The 16,367-nt window shown below is 30.5% G+C and overlaps 4 protein-coding genes across 5 annotated transcripts; 1 reads left to right on the top strand and 3 right to left on the bottom strand.

Annotated features, from left to right (window-relative positions):
• Window positions 1–67: 67 nt before the first annotated feature.
• On the bottom strand, window positions 68–3,718 carry beta'COP (coatomer subunit beta'). Its single transcript, XM_070651648.1, has 5 exons — window positions 3,611–3,718; window positions 3,271–3,429; window positions 2,074–3,211; window positions 888–1,869; window positions 68–829 (listed from the first exon to the last, which is right to left on the bottom strand). Exons 1-5 carry the CDS (start codon window positions 3,611–3,613, stop codon window positions 322–324), a joined length of 2,790 nt encoding a protein of 929 aa, XP_070507749.1. The 5' UTR covers window positions 3,614–3,718; the 3' UTR covers window positions 68–321.
• A 179-nt stretch (window positions 3,719–3,897) lies between these two features.
• On the bottom strand, window positions 3,898–8,146 carry Ranbp16 (Ran-binding protein 16). Of its 2 annotated transcripts, none has more exons than XM_070651646.1 (10): window positions 7,899–8,146; window positions 7,413–7,805; window positions 5,955–7,245; window positions 5,754–5,898; window positions 5,140–5,693; window positions 4,857–4,995; window positions 4,731–4,799; window positions 4,439–4,670; window positions 4,298–4,380; window positions 3,898–4,239 (listed from the first exon to the last, which is right to left on the bottom strand). In XM_070651646.1, the coding sequence occupies exons 1-10, from the start codon at window positions 8,144–8,146 to the stop codon at window positions 4,112–4,114; spliced, it is 3,282 nt and encodes a 1,093-aa protein (XP_070507747.1). In that variant the 3' UTR covers window positions 3,898–4,111. The 2 variants fall into 2 exon arrangements, with proteins under 2 accessions (XP_070507747.1, XP_070507748.1); XM_070651647.1 differs by having other exon boundaries at window positions 4,439–4,643.
• A 994-nt stretch (window positions 8,147–9,140) lies between these two features.
• UBL3 (ubiquitin like 3) lies at window positions 9,141–14,117 on the bottom strand. The gene is made up of 4 exons (XM_070651651.1): window positions 13,440–14,117; window positions 10,997–11,105; window positions 10,764–10,928; window positions 9,141–10,315 (listed from the first exon to the last, which is right to left on the bottom strand). Exons 1-4 carry the CDS (start codon window positions 13,455–13,457, stop codon window positions 10,251–10,253), a joined length of 357 nt encoding a protein of 118 aa, XP_070507752.1. The 5' UTR covers window positions 13,458–14,117; the 3' UTR covers window positions 9,141–10,250.
• A 940-nt stretch (window positions 14,118–15,057) lies between these two features.
• Gos28 (golgi SNAP receptor complex member Gos28) lies at window positions 15,058–16,122 on the top strand. The gene is made up of 3 exons (XM_070651637.1): window positions 15,058–15,203; window positions 15,267–15,681; window positions 15,739–16,122. The coding sequence occupies exons 1-3, from the start codon at window positions 15,185–15,187 to the stop codon at window positions 15,974–15,976; spliced, it is 672 nt and encodes a 223-aa protein (XP_070507738.1). The 5' UTR covers window positions 15,058–15,184; the 3' UTR covers window positions 15,977–16,122.
• Window positions 16,123–16,367: the final 245 nt, after the last annotated feature.

Genomic DNA, 16,367 nt, shown 5'->3' with positions numbered 1-16,367 from the left:
AAAAGACAATAAACATTAAGTGACAAAACACATGCTGTATAGTTTTTAAATAAAATTTCTCTTTATTACTTGCAACAAGATTACTCATTAAAAAATTGTTGATTATTATTTTTTTTTTGCACAATTGAATATACCGGAGAAATTAAGCTTAATTACATAGAGGAAAACGAAAATATGATAGAATCAGCATTTAATTGAATTTCTATTCTTTCTCTTTACATTGTAATAAAATAATATAGGTAGGTATCGAATGAATAATTAATATTTTCATGTTTCTCTTACAAACTTTTAAGAATAATAATTTTTTCGTCAATTATTTTTTTAGTCACTTAGAAGCTCCTCATCATCATCTAGATTAACATCCGACGTATCAATATTCTCATCTATCTCCTCATCAAAATCAAATTCATCTAATGAATTTTTCCTCGCTTCTACCGGTGCTGTTTGATTTGTGGTCGTGGTCGATGGTGCATCATTTAAATTAACTAATTTAACAGATTCTACTAATTCATTAGTTGTTGCATCGCCATTATTTGACGGAGGTTTATCTGTTTTGGAATACTGGAAATTGCCTTGAAGCTCATTCTGATTCATTTCATCCGTAGCATTTCGATCTATATTAAGTGGAATTTTTGTGAAATAATTTGCTGGCAATAATGATGGTTGTTGTGCTAGGAATTGTTGTGTTTTGAGTGAATCTTGGAATCCTGGGAATAGATTCTCGTATTGTGTTGGATCAGCAAGACTTTGACCTGCTTTTTCATTTATTTTTCCCAATTCTGTCTTCCATAAGCCCAAAACATGTGAGACTTTGTCGGGTAGATATGTTCTGTAAATATAGACATGAATTAATTGTTGCTTATTATTTTAATCCTCATATTACTCACCTTGCAAACATAGCAGCTTCAGGAATGCGATTAGTTTCAATGAGAACATCCAAACATTCATCTAGTTTATTTAACAGCATCATGGACATAAATGCAACATTATATTTTCCTTGTGCCATAGCACTATTTTTCAAGCTATGCAACATATCTTCGTCACCAGAACTTGATGCGAGCAATAATAAGCCACCTAAATCATTAGCTTTAAGTAGACATTCTTTAACAAGTTCCATTTTATTTTGAGTTGTAGCAATTTCAGCCAACTGTGACCATTTTTGTGGACTGTCTGATTCTCTGGCCAATTGTAATGCCTTATTTAAATCACCAATTTTGAGTGCTAAATCAAAGCAATGTTCTGGATCTGTGGATACTTGAAGAGCTTGTTTCATGAAGCCTTGCTTTTCAAGGAAATGAGCAACTCGTGTACGATGTTCTTTTGGAATTGTTGGAAGAACTCGATCTGCTATATCAAAATCTCTTCGCATGACAGCTGTTTGATATTCAAGAACTGACAATAAGAGACTATAGCTAGTTATGTTGAGTTCCTTATCTCCGAGATATAATCGATTTTCTTTCGGCACATAGCCTAAGAGATACATCGTTCTATCTAAATGAGACACAGTGACAATTTCACCACCAACATAATATTGGATGCGATTAACGCTATTTGTGTAGATGAAACAGTCTCCAACCCACAATCCTGTCTTTACGCTCTCATTAACTTCACCGAGAACTTCAAAGGCTGCTTCAATTCCATCTTCTTCAATTGATCCCTTTGATTCAATTGTCTGTTGGATTAATGCAGTATCGATACGGAGAATAAAGTATGAATCATCTGTTGCCAAACATATTAATGTTCCAGTTTCATTCCAATAAACATATCTTGGTTGAACTTCAATACGACGAATAAGTTCAAGATTCTCCCAATCGTAGAATGTCAATCCAGATGATGTTTTAACACCCAAAAGATATCCACCGAAAATACCTAAAAATAGTTAAATTAAAAATGATAATTTTAGTGACATTCAGGAAGGATAAAGGAATCTAGCACAAAGAATAAATAGCGTTTATGATCACCTTCTATAGTACAACACAACAAAGCAGGGGAAGCGTTAATAAAATTTAAAAAGGATTTAAGTTAGTGTTAAGCAAGCAAGCAACAAGCATAATGGTAAATTTTAAGTCATACCTTCTGCACCGTAATCTGGTGTGAAGCTCTTTCGTTCCTTAAAGTTTCTAAACAATTTAACAGCTCCGCTGTTTTCACGAATCGCATATTCGCTGCTTTCAAGTGCCCAAACAAATTCCTGTGCAGATCCAAAAGCTTTATTACGTAAAGCCATGGATGTATAGATGATATATTCGCCATCACCGCAAACGACAACAAAACGTCCATTTGGATTGTGAGCAATTGTTTGTGGATAAATTTCACATGCTCCCATGTCCTTTACAACAACTGGAAGTCTTTCACCATCCTTTACGATGCTTCCTTCAGGCAATGCTTTTAAATTAACTTGTTGCATTTCACAATGTCTTGCCCAGATGATTTTTCCACCATTTATATCCATTGACATTGCCGGTTCTTCGCGACCGACTTTAATAATAATTGAACCTTCATCATAGCCAAGACCAACATTATTTGTTCCTCTCATACATGCAATTGTCCATACACGTTCAAAACCATAATTTAATGATGTTTCAAGACGACATGTTCCTGAATGCCAGATTCGAACAGTTCCATCTTCAGATCCAGTTAAAATAATTGGTAATTCTGGATGAAATGAAACAGCAGAGACATTTTGTGCATGTCCATCAAGTGTCTGTACACATGTCTTATTTTGATAATCCCAAATTTTGACCAAACGATCATCAGCACCAGATATCAAATAAGGTTTGTCTCCTCCATGATAATAATCTACACAATTAACTCCCTTTTCATGTCCTTCGAGAGTGAAATTGGCTGTATTCGAGCCTAATTGCCATACTTTAACAGTTCTATCCAATGATGCACTTGCAAATGTATTGTTATCTTTTGGATTAAACACAACTTGCATCACATAATGAGAATGTCCTTCAAAAACTCTCTGACATGCCCATATTTTATCCCAATTCCATAATTTTATCAGCATGTCATCACTGCTTGTGAGAATAAGTGGCTGTGTTGGATGAATAGCAATACATCGGACATAATCTGTATGTGCTTCGAACGAGTGTATCTTCTCTAATGTATTATAATTGAAAATGCGAACTTGCATATCGTCGGAACCAGTAATTATCCAATTTTTTCTTGCAACAAATCGTGCACAACGAACAGGAAGGTCACAGACCTATAGAATATTATCAAAATTAATAAAATATCTAATTAAAAAATAGATTGCCAACATACCTCAAAGTCCTTAACCATTTGTTGGTTTTCATAATTCATGACATGGACATGTCCATTGTAAAGAGCACAAAGCATCCATGGCTCTGTCGGATGTAAATCTACTGACTTAACACGATCTGATCTAGACGTTAAGCGTCTTTTGATGTCTAATCGTAATGGCTATAATAGAAAATAAATAGAGTACATAAAATTTCATCAGTTTTTCTTCAGACATTTAATGTTGATGATGTGGAATAATTTTTAAGCAAAACTTTTAATAAAATTTTCACTTGAAATTCACCAATTTATGATTTAATTTTTATATACGCCGATTTACACATGTGATATCTCCAGGACTTACCATTTTGTTAAACAATTATTAATTTATTTCACTGTAAATTATCAATTTAAATATATGTAGATAAAAATTTCACTGTTATCCGACTCTTATTACAGCATACTAATAATTTGTTTTTTGTCGGAATGTCCATTATTCAAATTTTTGAAAACCGTTGATCATTTTTGATTTTGTTTTGAATTTAAATAATTTTCGAACGTTAATATTTATCAAGTAAAATCTTATTCTGAAATGTAATACAACTTAGAGGAACTGTTTTTATTATTATTTTTAATGTTATCATCATTTTTATTTCTAAAACACATTTTATAGCATTAGATACATAAAACAAAAAAAAAAACTTTTTTCATTATAAAATCTGCTCGCATGATTTCCACTTTTTTCATACACTTGTTTATACTTTTTCATGATAAAATATAGAAAATATAAAAAGGAAAATTGCATATTTTCTTTGTTATTTTTTTATCAAAATGCTATTTCTCCGCTATAACCGTAATCCAATAACTACGAAACTATCATGTCGTTCATGTTGAGATTTGCCGTTTTCATGGAATCATTAATCTCACGTCTAAATATGCTAAGGTTTTGAGTGAATCTGTCTCGACTCTTTGTAAGGAGATTCCGTTCAACTCCTGAAAATTAGAAATGCTTTACATATGCAGATTATAGCAATTAAGGCTAATTACTCACCTTCCATAAGTATTTCGAATAATCGCGTCATTTGTTGCTGCTTATCAAGTGGCTGTGATCTAATTATATTATCACGCAATTGTCTGCAAAATAATCAATAATTAAACCATATCCAGAATGGAAATATTCACAAGGTCTTACCGGAAATAATCCTCATAAAGGAGAATCAGCACAAATAATGGCCGCGACATTGACCATTGATTTTTGCAATCTTCAAAAATGACTACGTTGAGCAAGGTCGATAGGATTCTTTGCAAAATCTCTGGGTGTCTCTCGGTGACTTCCAAAAACATATTTGTTTCTGGCTCCAATACTTGTCTCATCTTCTTCGTTGGGAATGCTTGAGCTGTTTTTAATTTAAAGAATTGAATACCTTACATTAATTTAAAATATTTAATCCAGTCCATAAAATAATTCCATTCGCTTGACTTACTTTTCTGCTTGAAAATATACGATAGAATGTTATCCAAGGTAACACAACATCCAGATATTATCATTAAATCTAAAAGGAAATACATTTTATTAATAAAATAAACTTAATCAAGATAAATTGACTTACCTAAAGCATTTAAGCCTTCCGAAATACTTTCTAAAATATATAGGAAAACTGTTGGCTCTAATGTGGACAAAAACTTAATATGATCTTGTGCTAAACATTCCAACAATATATAATACGATGTGCTAAGTTTAGGGTACTCCTGAAATAAATTAATTAAAATTTATTAACTTGATCAAATTTTTAACGGATTTTCATAATTCAAAATTTAACGAATTTCAAAAATTTAAATTTCTTTCGTTAAATTTTCAAAATAATTTTGTTCGTTAAATTCAAGCATACTCACCAATAAATCCTTATGCGGAATGGATAGAATGAGTTTTGCTGTTATAGCCATAACAGAGTCGAATGCGTTGTCACCATACAACTTAAAAACACCTAAATTTACATAATTTCCACATAAAATTGCTTTGAGCATTAAAAAGCAAACCGAAATTCCCTTAAATCTCATTTGATAAATTTGATCTTTTGGTACATCGATGTTCAACACACGATTTCCATAGCAGCAAATTAATTTGGAAGTTTCTCGAAATAGCAAATAACCATTTGGACTAGAAACGTCAAACACTAAACGCTGTGATCTATTTTGAACGAGTTCACCGAAGAATTTTAAGACAGGCGTCGTCACAGATGGATCATGTGCCCAAATCTCAACGGCTCGAATCAAAATTGGCGAATATGTTGGATAAATCCAATCAAAGAACATCATATAGGGAGCTTTTTGATTAAAACTATATGCGAGTCCTCTAATGTCGCGTGCTAAGCCTATCAATGCACTCTTCACCTGTTCTCCAGGGTCTATACTATTCATCATAACCTGACCAATTGAGTCAAATGCATCTAAAATAGAATTAAGGCGTTAATAACTTTTCTAAGAACGGAAGAAAAAATATCAATTACTTGTAAGAGGGAGCATAAATGTCTCAAAGCTAGCAACGTCTTCATTCAGATCGAGAATCAATAAACGACCCAAACAGGTGTAGAATATGCTTCGACATCTTGAATTCGTCATGTTTCCAGCGCCAAGGAATGAAAAGTATTCACTCTGTAAATTAACAGCTATTAATATCAGTAGAGGCAGAAAATGTGTAATACACTTACTGTATGATTAGCGAGCATGAATTGAATTTCATCAAGTTTGACCAGTCTTCGAATCAGACTGTACGTTAAAGTGAGGTCATTAAGAAGATTGAGAGTTTTGCGGATAATTAATTCAGAATTTCCCCAATATTTTAGATTTGTAATAATCTTGCGACTTATCATTCCAAGCAGCATCATTGATTCATCTCCAACACCAAGAACCTCCGCAAGACGTTTGTAAACCTTCAATTTCTGGGTATGCTCATTAATGTAAATTTTTCGGACCATTTCTAAGAAATTCATAAATGCAATTTCCATTTTCTCAAATCCTCCTTGTGGCAATCTCGAGTCAGTTACACTCATTAGTTGTAAAACACGAATAATCAAGTCACCATCTAAGCTGTCATGTTCCTCAGTCGCTGTTGAACATATTCGTCCACCAATACAGCTTCCAAGTATATACACAAGCCATGTCAATTGATTATTAACAATTTGTAATTCTATAGAACTCGGTGAAGGCATCGATAGAATTTCTTGATATTTTGCTGCCGTTTGATCAAACAATTGGAACAATAAAGCACAAGTCTTTTCATATTCACAGCGTTCAATTGTTGATAATTGTTCTAATTGTTGAACAACCATTCCTAAATCGTCCAACGGATCATCTAAATTCTCACGAACAATTGCGGTAACTTCGTCCAATCGAGATGTTATATAGGCTTTGACTACTTCCGGCGTGTAAGTATTTAAATAGTGGGGCTCTTGTGCTTTTACATATGGAACTGATGTAACCATACGTTGCCATAAAGACAATAAATAATGAACACTATTTGGCGAGAACTGCCAAATCTGAAGAGATTGAACAGTGAATTTGGCAATTAACTGAATAGCTTCTGCATAATTATCGACTACGACCAATTCTCCAAGCTGATAATTTGACTTTAATCGAGCTAGAAGGCGACAGAATTCATGATAATTATTTGGTTCGCTTAGTCCATGTGATGTTTTTAAAATTTCAACTGCTCCAGCTACAAGACAATTCAGGAACTTGATGCGCTCATTATTACTGAATATTGATCGACGAATGGATGTTATCTGAACGAGACATGTTAAAGCTAAGCTCGAAATTCGAGGTGGTAAAATTTGATAGAGGTCAAAAAATAATTTCAATGAATCTTGTTCGAGGAGAGCACTTCGCCAGTTTGTTGGCACTTGAACTGTCGTCATGTCGTCTGTTGATTCATCTGCGGATGTTCCAATAAAGTCAAAACTCAGACAATTCTTTGCTAGTTGTAGTAAATCCATGATTAAACTAATAAATAAAGGAATTAAATTATTAATCATTTGTGCATAAATTAAGTTACTCTTTGTGCGCAATTCTTCCTTATTCGCTGGAACTGAATAGTTCACCACACCCATGACTATCCAAAGTTAGCAAAGAAGACATAAATTGGGCAAAAAGAATTAACGTCAACCTACCCTTGTTGTGTTTCGTCTATCAAATTGAGGCTAGTACTGTTGTCTCGAGCACGAGCAAGCAGCTCACAGGACAGGAGGAAAATGTCAAAAAGCTGCGTATCACGAAATGAGCATGCTATCTTACGATGCCTTGTGAATGATAAATTAACATCCATTTCGGCAATTTGATTCATTTCGCTAACAAGTTGTGATAATATCTTAACTCCAATCATGCAGTGCTCGACGCTGCCTTTAAGGAATTCTTTGACATCCTGATCGATTTGACGAAAAATCATTTCATCTTTATACGAGTCAAACCATCCATATTTGGTTATTTTTGCTAAAAGAGCAATTAATGCTTGTGTGACGAAGCTTTGAAGGGACCGTGTTGCTAGGTAGTTAAGAATGTAATTTCTGGAATAATAAGAAAGATTTTTATCAATTCACATTTTTTTTTTCTATTCCAAATTTTGTGGATTATTCGAGAAAAGTTGACAAAATGCTTACCGGATATCTACTCTTTGCTGTAAGCTTAGTCCCTGTACATTTCTAGAAACAAGTTTTGTCAATGTTGTCGCTGCTAAAAGCTGAGCATAAGCAGATTCTCCTCGATCAAGTAATAATTGACATTTATTTAATGCATCTGGATCTTCGAGGAATTCAAACAGAATCTTTTCAGCTTTCGATCTAATCAATGGATCTGTGCATTCATAGAATTGCTTGCAAGATAGTTCCAATTGTTGTACTTCCTGCATTTTTTAAGAAAAATAAACAAAAACAAATTCGGTGAATGAGTCTTTTCAGCACAAAATTAATTTTCATCGAAAAATACACTTTTTTATGAGAAATATTCACATCACTCATTATATCCATGTAGCTAACTATTTTATTAACACTTTTAAATCCTAAATTCTGATCTAAATAGCCTAATTTGTTGATTAAATTAATTTTTCATGATTCTACTCACCATTGCAGAACTGTTTTTGGGGTATTCAAGAATTTTAAATTTTTCGTGACCGTTATTTTTTTGAACATAATTTGAGTTTTCCACAAAGTGGTTGAATTGTTATTTGGAGGGAATATACGTTTTTGTTGTTTCTGTGCATGACTTTTGTAATTCATTCTAATCAAGTTTAATTAAATTAATTTATATTTATTTTGGAATTGTATGGTTTTGAGAATGTTTTTTTTAGACATTGTAAGGTTTTTGAGCACTTTTCTCAAAATTTTTAATTTGCTGAAAAGTCTATTTTGGGAAATAATTTCCTCGAGGCTGAAATTCAAGTAAACAAAAAGATAGGATATTCGATTTTTTATTACTTCTTTATTATTTATTTTAATTTTAATACATTTATTTATTTTTAACAACTTTCTAAATAAAGCTATTTTAATTAATCAAATGAAAAGGGAAATAACTATTCACTTACGATGATTTTTTTTTCATGGTTTATCCAAAAAAAAATAATAGAAAAATAATAAAAAAAAATTTACAATTAGTAAATTAACTCACTTACTTATTTTCTATTCCATTTTGTCAGTCACTTCGTGCTAATATTTAAAAATATTCTTTTTTTTTATCATCATATATTTTTTCTGTAGCTTTTTATCATTTAAAGTTTTTCGATTCAATCGAAGCTCAAATGAATGAATTATAATATAAAGTTTTATTCTCATTTATCGAAAGACAAAAAGAGGGGGGAAGGGGTCGAGGAGGAGGAGGTAAGGAAAAATTGAAAAATAAAAGAATCATTTAATACAATTATCGAGTGACCGAAGAATCAATTAAAACTAAATATTTATTTAATTAACTAACACTTTTTTTTTCTTCATTAATCCATTCAAGTCGTAATACTAACGCCTACAAAAATGTCACTAATTTTTTACCTTATTTTTCTTCCTCATTTTCATTTTTTTTATACATTCATTTCGTTAATCTTATCAATCGTTATCTCATTTTGTTTATAATAAAATTAAATTTCATTTAGGATTTCATTCATGTGTCGGTGATGATAGCGAAATTACTATATCTTTTTTGACAAACGAAGAAAAGAAAGAAAAACTTTTTTTTTTATTTAGTTTAAATTCATTTTTTCTTATCACTTGATTAGGAGTTTTCTTTCATATTGTTTTTTTTTATTATTATTTCTTTCGAGGTGGTGAAATTGATTCAGTTTAGCATGTCCAGAAAACCCATACAATCGCTTCTTTAGAGTCCGTCAACAAGTTTCTTTTAATTATTTTATAATAAGATTTTCAAACATAAATAGCTCAATACTTTTAGGTTTTCGTCAAATGGCTAATAACTACTCGTCTAACTGCCAATGGTTTATTAATTTAAAATAAAAATTTCCTAGGATTTATTTGAAATCATATACAATTTCAGGAAGTAACTTCAGATTTATCACGTGTCTCCTTGCCAATCAAATTTGTATGGTTTTTCAAACTATCAAAATTTGTAAGATTCTCCAACATAAACATTTGAATGGTTTTTTCGAAGATCATAAAGTACTTTGAATTTGTACGGTTTTTTCAAAAAGTTGACATTTGTACTGCTTTCATCCAAGATAAAATCAATTGTATGGTTTTTAATTTAAGTTGCAGTTTTCAGACACATCAAGTGCTCAATCAATCTCACATCCACGGCTCTTTTTTTTTTTTGATTCAACATTAATTTATATATACGAAGAAAAAGAAATTTTTTGTTTCATTTTTCAAAGTTTAATTATGTTTTGTTTATCATCTTTGCTGTTGCTGCTGTTATATATATTTATGTATATATATAATTTTTCATATTTAAATTTTCCATTTTTCTTTTTTTTTTGTTGAAGCTATAATCCCGATTGTATAAGTGTGAGTAAGTTACAATATGCAACAATGTCTAGAGCAGCAACTGCTCGATCCACCTTTACTTTTCTGTCTTTGATCTGAAACGAGACAATGATAATAAAATAGTCAATAAATGTGTGTAGAAGATGACAAATTAATTATTAAGCTTGAATGTCGTTAGTAGTCAATCTAACAAAGTTGGACATTATCGACCTTTGATGTGAAATTGAGATAAGGCGCATTTTACATTCATTCATTCAGATTTATTGATTTCCCTTGATCCTAACAAGGAAGTGTGCATAATATGACGTCATAATATTTAATATAAAAATTGCGGTAAAACAATTGAAAGAACAGAAGATTACCGATGAAATAAATCAATTCAAGGAAATCGTCAAGGTCGTTGAATGTCCAATAGCATAAATATTACACGACATACGGTAAATTGACCATAAAGCACTCGATTTTTTTTTGCAAAAAACTAATGCTATGACGATTATTAGCGATAAAGTGCTAACATTTAATTAGCAATAAATAAAAACCAACCTTGTGAGTTCGGTTCGGGTAAATTATCACGTGGAACTAGATGCATTACGGTTGTTTTCCCTAAAGGAAGTCCCAATGCTCCTAGAGTAACATTGCAATGTAAGAATCGGCCTTGATAAATAAGTCTCAATATTTCTGCTTTGTCAACTGCTTCATTCTCCCAATCTATAAATTAAATATACAGTATTAATATTTTAGAAACATTCATGGACATCCAAAAAAAAAAATTTTACCTTCTGGCCATTGATCAAAAACAGTTTTTGCTATTTCTCCTGCAGAATCTGATGGACTAAATAAGAATTCTTTTGTTTTCCCGCTCACTAATATCAAGCGTAAATTAATCTGTAAAGACACAATAAATATTGATTAGTTGTGAGATCGAAAGGTCATCCTTTAATTATTGATTGATCATTATAAGACAAAATCAGCAATAAATTAAATTTTCTATACAGAATTATGTCATTATTGTTGCTTGCTGTCTGATTATAAATTCCTTTCGTGATAAGATTTAATTTTCTTTATTTTTTGCTACTAAATTAATGTAGAAAATCATGAAAAAACGTGTTTATGCAGGAATTATTCGTTCCTGTCAACGATCTCATTATCAATGAATACACACCAAGGAAGGAACGAAAAAAGAGAGAATACGAATAATAATAAGAATGATGATGATTAAAAACATATGACTGCATCGGCCACTACGTCGATGAATGTGAAATGTTTAGAAGCTCTTTAAATTAGGTCAAATTCATTCGTTTCTCTGTCTCACTCTCTCACATCATTTTTATTTAGTCGATTACATCACATTTTTTTCAGTAAGCAACAATTAAATCGTTTAAATTGATATTGAAGAATGGACAATATCCAGCATAAGTAAGGAACGCAATGTTGCTCGATTTCTATTTTAATTCACTATTTTTATAAACATTTTTTTGCAGTAAAGTTTCACTTCGATTTTTCCGTTTTCAAGGTTTTAAAGGTCAGAACATTTTCAGCATTTACAAATTAAATTACATTACATTTGCAAAAAAAAAACCTCTTTTTCATTTTCGTCGATTGCACTTTTTTTACTTCTGTTGTGCTTTATGTCTCTCATTTTGTCAGGTAGAGGAAGAAATGCTAACAGGTTTTCAACATGACATTAGTCACAAAACTTATTTTTGAGGTGTTATTTAATGCATAATATATTTTTTTGTTTGTTATCTCCAAAAAACTTTTTGCCGTGTCTGATTGGTCTCGACTGTCGTTTTGACAGAAAAAAAATGTCAGAGTTTATGAAATAATATTACACAGAGTTACAGCACATCGTGTTGATTTCCTTTTCTAAAAATATTTGATGAAGTCAATCAATTTTTAAATCATGTCAAAATAGATTTTTGATTCAAATAGACTTGAGTAATTAGAAATTGTCGTGGAATTCACGTGAATAAAAAAGGATAATGACGCAAATGCTTTACACTTGCTATGCAATCCATAAGTGCCTCCCATGCTCGTTTGTAAAGTTTATTTTAAAAATATAATCTCAGCGTACATAAATAAGTACATATGATCCAATTTAGAGTGTAGAAAAATAACATAAGAGACCTCCTTAAAGATACTTAGATTCGTCGCGTGTGTGTATAAATAAAAAAATTTGTATGAATGAAAATTCATCGTTTTTAACATTTTTTATATACCCTATAACGCGTACTGCACTTTATCGATTTTGGATATTTTCTTTAAAAAAACAAGCAAAACACACAGCAGCAGCAGAGAGATATTATGTATGAATATGAATATATGATCGCAATGGGAATTGTGTGATGTTTGAAGAGGTACATTTGCTGTTTTTTTGTTTCTTTTTCTTGCCTTTTTATTTTTTTTCTCATCTCAATTCACTTCCTAATTCACATATACACCAATCTAATTTCATAACAACACCATTATGTGTATTTTTGTGGCTGAAGATTGCTGGTTCCACAATAATAAATAAAATATAAAAAACAGAACAGTAAGAAGTAAGACGAGTTAGTTCCAACTTTCTCATGCTTCAATTCTGAAAGATGTATATATTTTCTTTTCTTCTTTCTTTTTTTAGTAGAGCACTTAAAGGTGCTCTTAAATTTTTAAATAGCAATTATAAGTCGTACAAACAATAAGAACGAATGGATTTATGTTCATAGCACAACATAGCTGAAGAATTGCGCAATTTTTTTTTTTTCCGTTCCATTCACTCATTCACAATTTGAAATTAACAAAAACTTACGATGGCAAGGCTGAATGGCATATTAAATATATTCACACTGAATGAAAATCACTTAAATATTAAGACAGACATTAAATAAATTAGTTTTTGCATGCTGACCAAAACAGAGTTGATCTAAGAATAAATCTGAAGGTTCTCTGTTGATCCATTAATGGAAAATGATTGGAAAATTGATACTATAAGTTACTAATAGCACTTAATACCCATCAGATATCAGACTTGTGTGAATACGAGAATAACTATACACAGAGCGAGAGAGATATGAAGAAAAAGAAATACAAAAATATTTTGGTGCATAAACTTGCTACGTTTTGTAATATATGTAGACAAAGCAGAAGAAGATTATTATTATGGTTTTTTCATATTTCTTCTATGTAAGGTTCCTCCTGTATTTTTTTGGTAATTTTCTTTTGCACAAATTTTTATTTTACCTTGTCTGATGGAATCATTTTTCTCCCTTTTTGCTTTCTTTTCTCGTCTTTTTTTTCCTACTATTGATTGTGTTGTCTGGATCCAGAAAAAAATATCAGAAATATTTTTTTTTTTCACTTGTATTTTTTATTTTTTGCACTTTATGAACTTTTATATTTTATTTTATGGCCTTATTTATTATTTTAATGTGTTTCTTAGTGACGAACGAACGACTTGAAAGGAGAAAAAAATATACACTATTTTATTTATTTATTCATTCATTCATTTGCTCTTCTCCTATCCAATTTATTATATTAAAATATTTAAAATTGATTTTTCAGCATTTTTTTTGAATCAGTCAATTAATACATCGAGTCTGATTTTTGCTAAATTAAGCCTTTTTGGATAATTTTTTTCAACAACTACTTGCACTGGATCTTTTTTTTACACAATTGTCTTCTTTTAATAATAACATGGCGAAGAAAGAAAATTTCAAACTAAATTTTCAGCACTTTTCCTCACAATTCCATCACTTTTAGCACTCTATTTCCCTATTCTCCTGTGTCTTGTGCCTTGTAATCTCATTTTTAGGTCTTTCTAATCAACTATCAACAAATTAAATGCAAAATAATGAAAAATGAATTTAGCTCAACTATTTTCTTCGCCTTTCTGTGTATTGCCTTTTGTATGTAGTTAACGCGTTTTTCTCCAACTGCGGCAAATTGGGACGGTAACATTCTTTTATGCTTGCTGTTATGCTGTCGAATGGCCTTTTTAATAATTTAAATTTAATTTTCACAATATTTTAGGTTAGATTATTTTGTAAACAAATGAATTTTGAATTTTTCATAAAATTTGAATTCTTAAAATACGTTATTTTTGAAGTATTAAAGATTTATTGTGATTTTTGATTGAAACAGTAATATTTTTGTGTAAGAAATAATAACAGGTTCGAATAGATTAACAAAGACTTGATTGAATCTTATTTATTAAACTTTTAATGGCAATTTTAAGAGAAATTAACTCAACGGTTTTGGATTTTTTGAAATATTCGCCCTAAAACTGAGTGCCTATTGAAATAACGAATTTCAATAATTCGAAACTTCATTTTTACGAATGCTTCATTTTTCCGAACATATCATTTTTCCGAATAATTCTTCATACAAATCTCTATAATTTTTAAATTTTAAAAAACCGTTGATGAAATCAAGCATTTTAATTTCGTTTATAATATATTTTACAATTAAATTATCTACTTCTACACCTTAAAAACGATTAAATTAGCTTAGTTCTTCAAAATAAGAAGATAAATTAAATGCAAAATATATTTTTGAAGAAAATAAAATGCTTGATTTCATCAACGGTTTTTTAAAATTTAAAAATTATAGAGATTTGTATGAAGAATTATTCGGAAAAATGATATGGTCGAACAAATGAAGCTTCGCAAAAATGAAGTTTCGAATTATTGAAATTCGTTATTTTAATAGGCACTCCCTAAAACTTTTTCTTCTTTTCTACCTGGTTAACTTAACTAAATTAACTCTAAAATATACAGAAATTCTTAGAATCCTCTGTATTATCAAATAAATCTTGTGGGTATTTCAAAATTTGTCAAAAATTTCAAGTCCGCCTTCACACCTGTGCCTTCACATTTCAGATTTGTTATTATTCAGCTCTTTAAAAACTACAAATATTAATTTAATTCAAATAGGCTGATTTTGCGAATTTTTCTGTGTTACTTTGATTATATTTGTGATAATTGACAATGTCGGAATCTTGGGATGGTAAGTAGCCTGCAATAAAATGCACCTAAAAGCAAATAAATTAATAAAATTCAACTCCTACAGATCTGCGTAAAAAATCAAGGAATTTGGAAAATGAAATAGACCTAAAACTTGTATCTTTGAGCAAAATTTGCTCTGGTTCCGGACACAGTGGTGGTGAATCCAGTCCATTAATTTCAAGTGAATTTACATACGATACAATTAGTGTTGAAATTAACGATATGTTGGCAAAATTGAGTGATTATAACGACAAAATGACACAAATTAAACCAACTGGAAATGCTATGATGCATACACAATCAAGACATCGAGATATTCTAAATGCGTATCGAACGGAATTTAATAAAATCACCCAAAACCACAACATAAAATTGGAACGAGAAGAGCTTTTGAGAGGCAGTGGACTTTTATCAAGTAATTCATCAAACTCACTGAGTCGCCGTGATATGTATTTAAAAGAAAGTCAACATTTATCAAAGTAAGCAATACACGTACACAATTGATTCTGTTTCTCACTGTTCTATGTTTATTTTAGTTCCCATAGTATGGTAAATGACCAGATAAATATCGCAATTGAGACACAAAAATCTTTAAAAACACAACGCAAGGCTTTCAAAAAGATCCAAAATCGATTTAATAATTTGGCAAACGCTTTTCCGAGAATAAACTCTTTAGTGCAAAGAATTAATATCAAAAAACGACGTGATTCCTTAATTTTAGGACTTGTTATAGCTGTTTGTACACTTCTTATGTTACTCTACGCATTTCATTGACTGAAATCCGGACATAGAGGCATCACAATTTTAATTATCAAATAATTATATCTAACCTTTTATCATTTTCTCCTCCTTTCCTCAAATTCATAATTTATGTAAAACAATTTATATTAACAATACAATAAAGTTTAGTTTTCAATAAATTTCTGACTTTTTATTTTTAACGGCCTTTTGAGATTCAAATTTTATGTTTTTTCGTTGGAAGTTTTCAAAACAAAGCAAAAAAATCTAAAAAAAAAACTTAATTTAATTCATTTAGTTTGTGATGTTATTAATGTAATTTTAATAGTAAACGCTTCGTAAACATATTGTATATGATAATTAAAGGTAGTTTAATTCACAAAACACCTACAATCGATGAAATTTACATAAATTATAAACCCACAAT

This window comes from Chironomus tepperi, unplaced genomic scaffold, assembly GCF_022539635.2.
Source record: "Chironomus tepperi strain 1889 unplaced genomic scaffold, CSIRO-AGI_Ctep_v1 contig_465, whole genome shotgun sequence".
Lineage (NCBI taxonomy): Eukaryota > Metazoa > Arthropoda > Insecta > Diptera > Chironomidae > Chironomus > Chironomus tepperi.
This window is presented reverse-complemented; position numbering and strand designations above follow the sequence as displayed.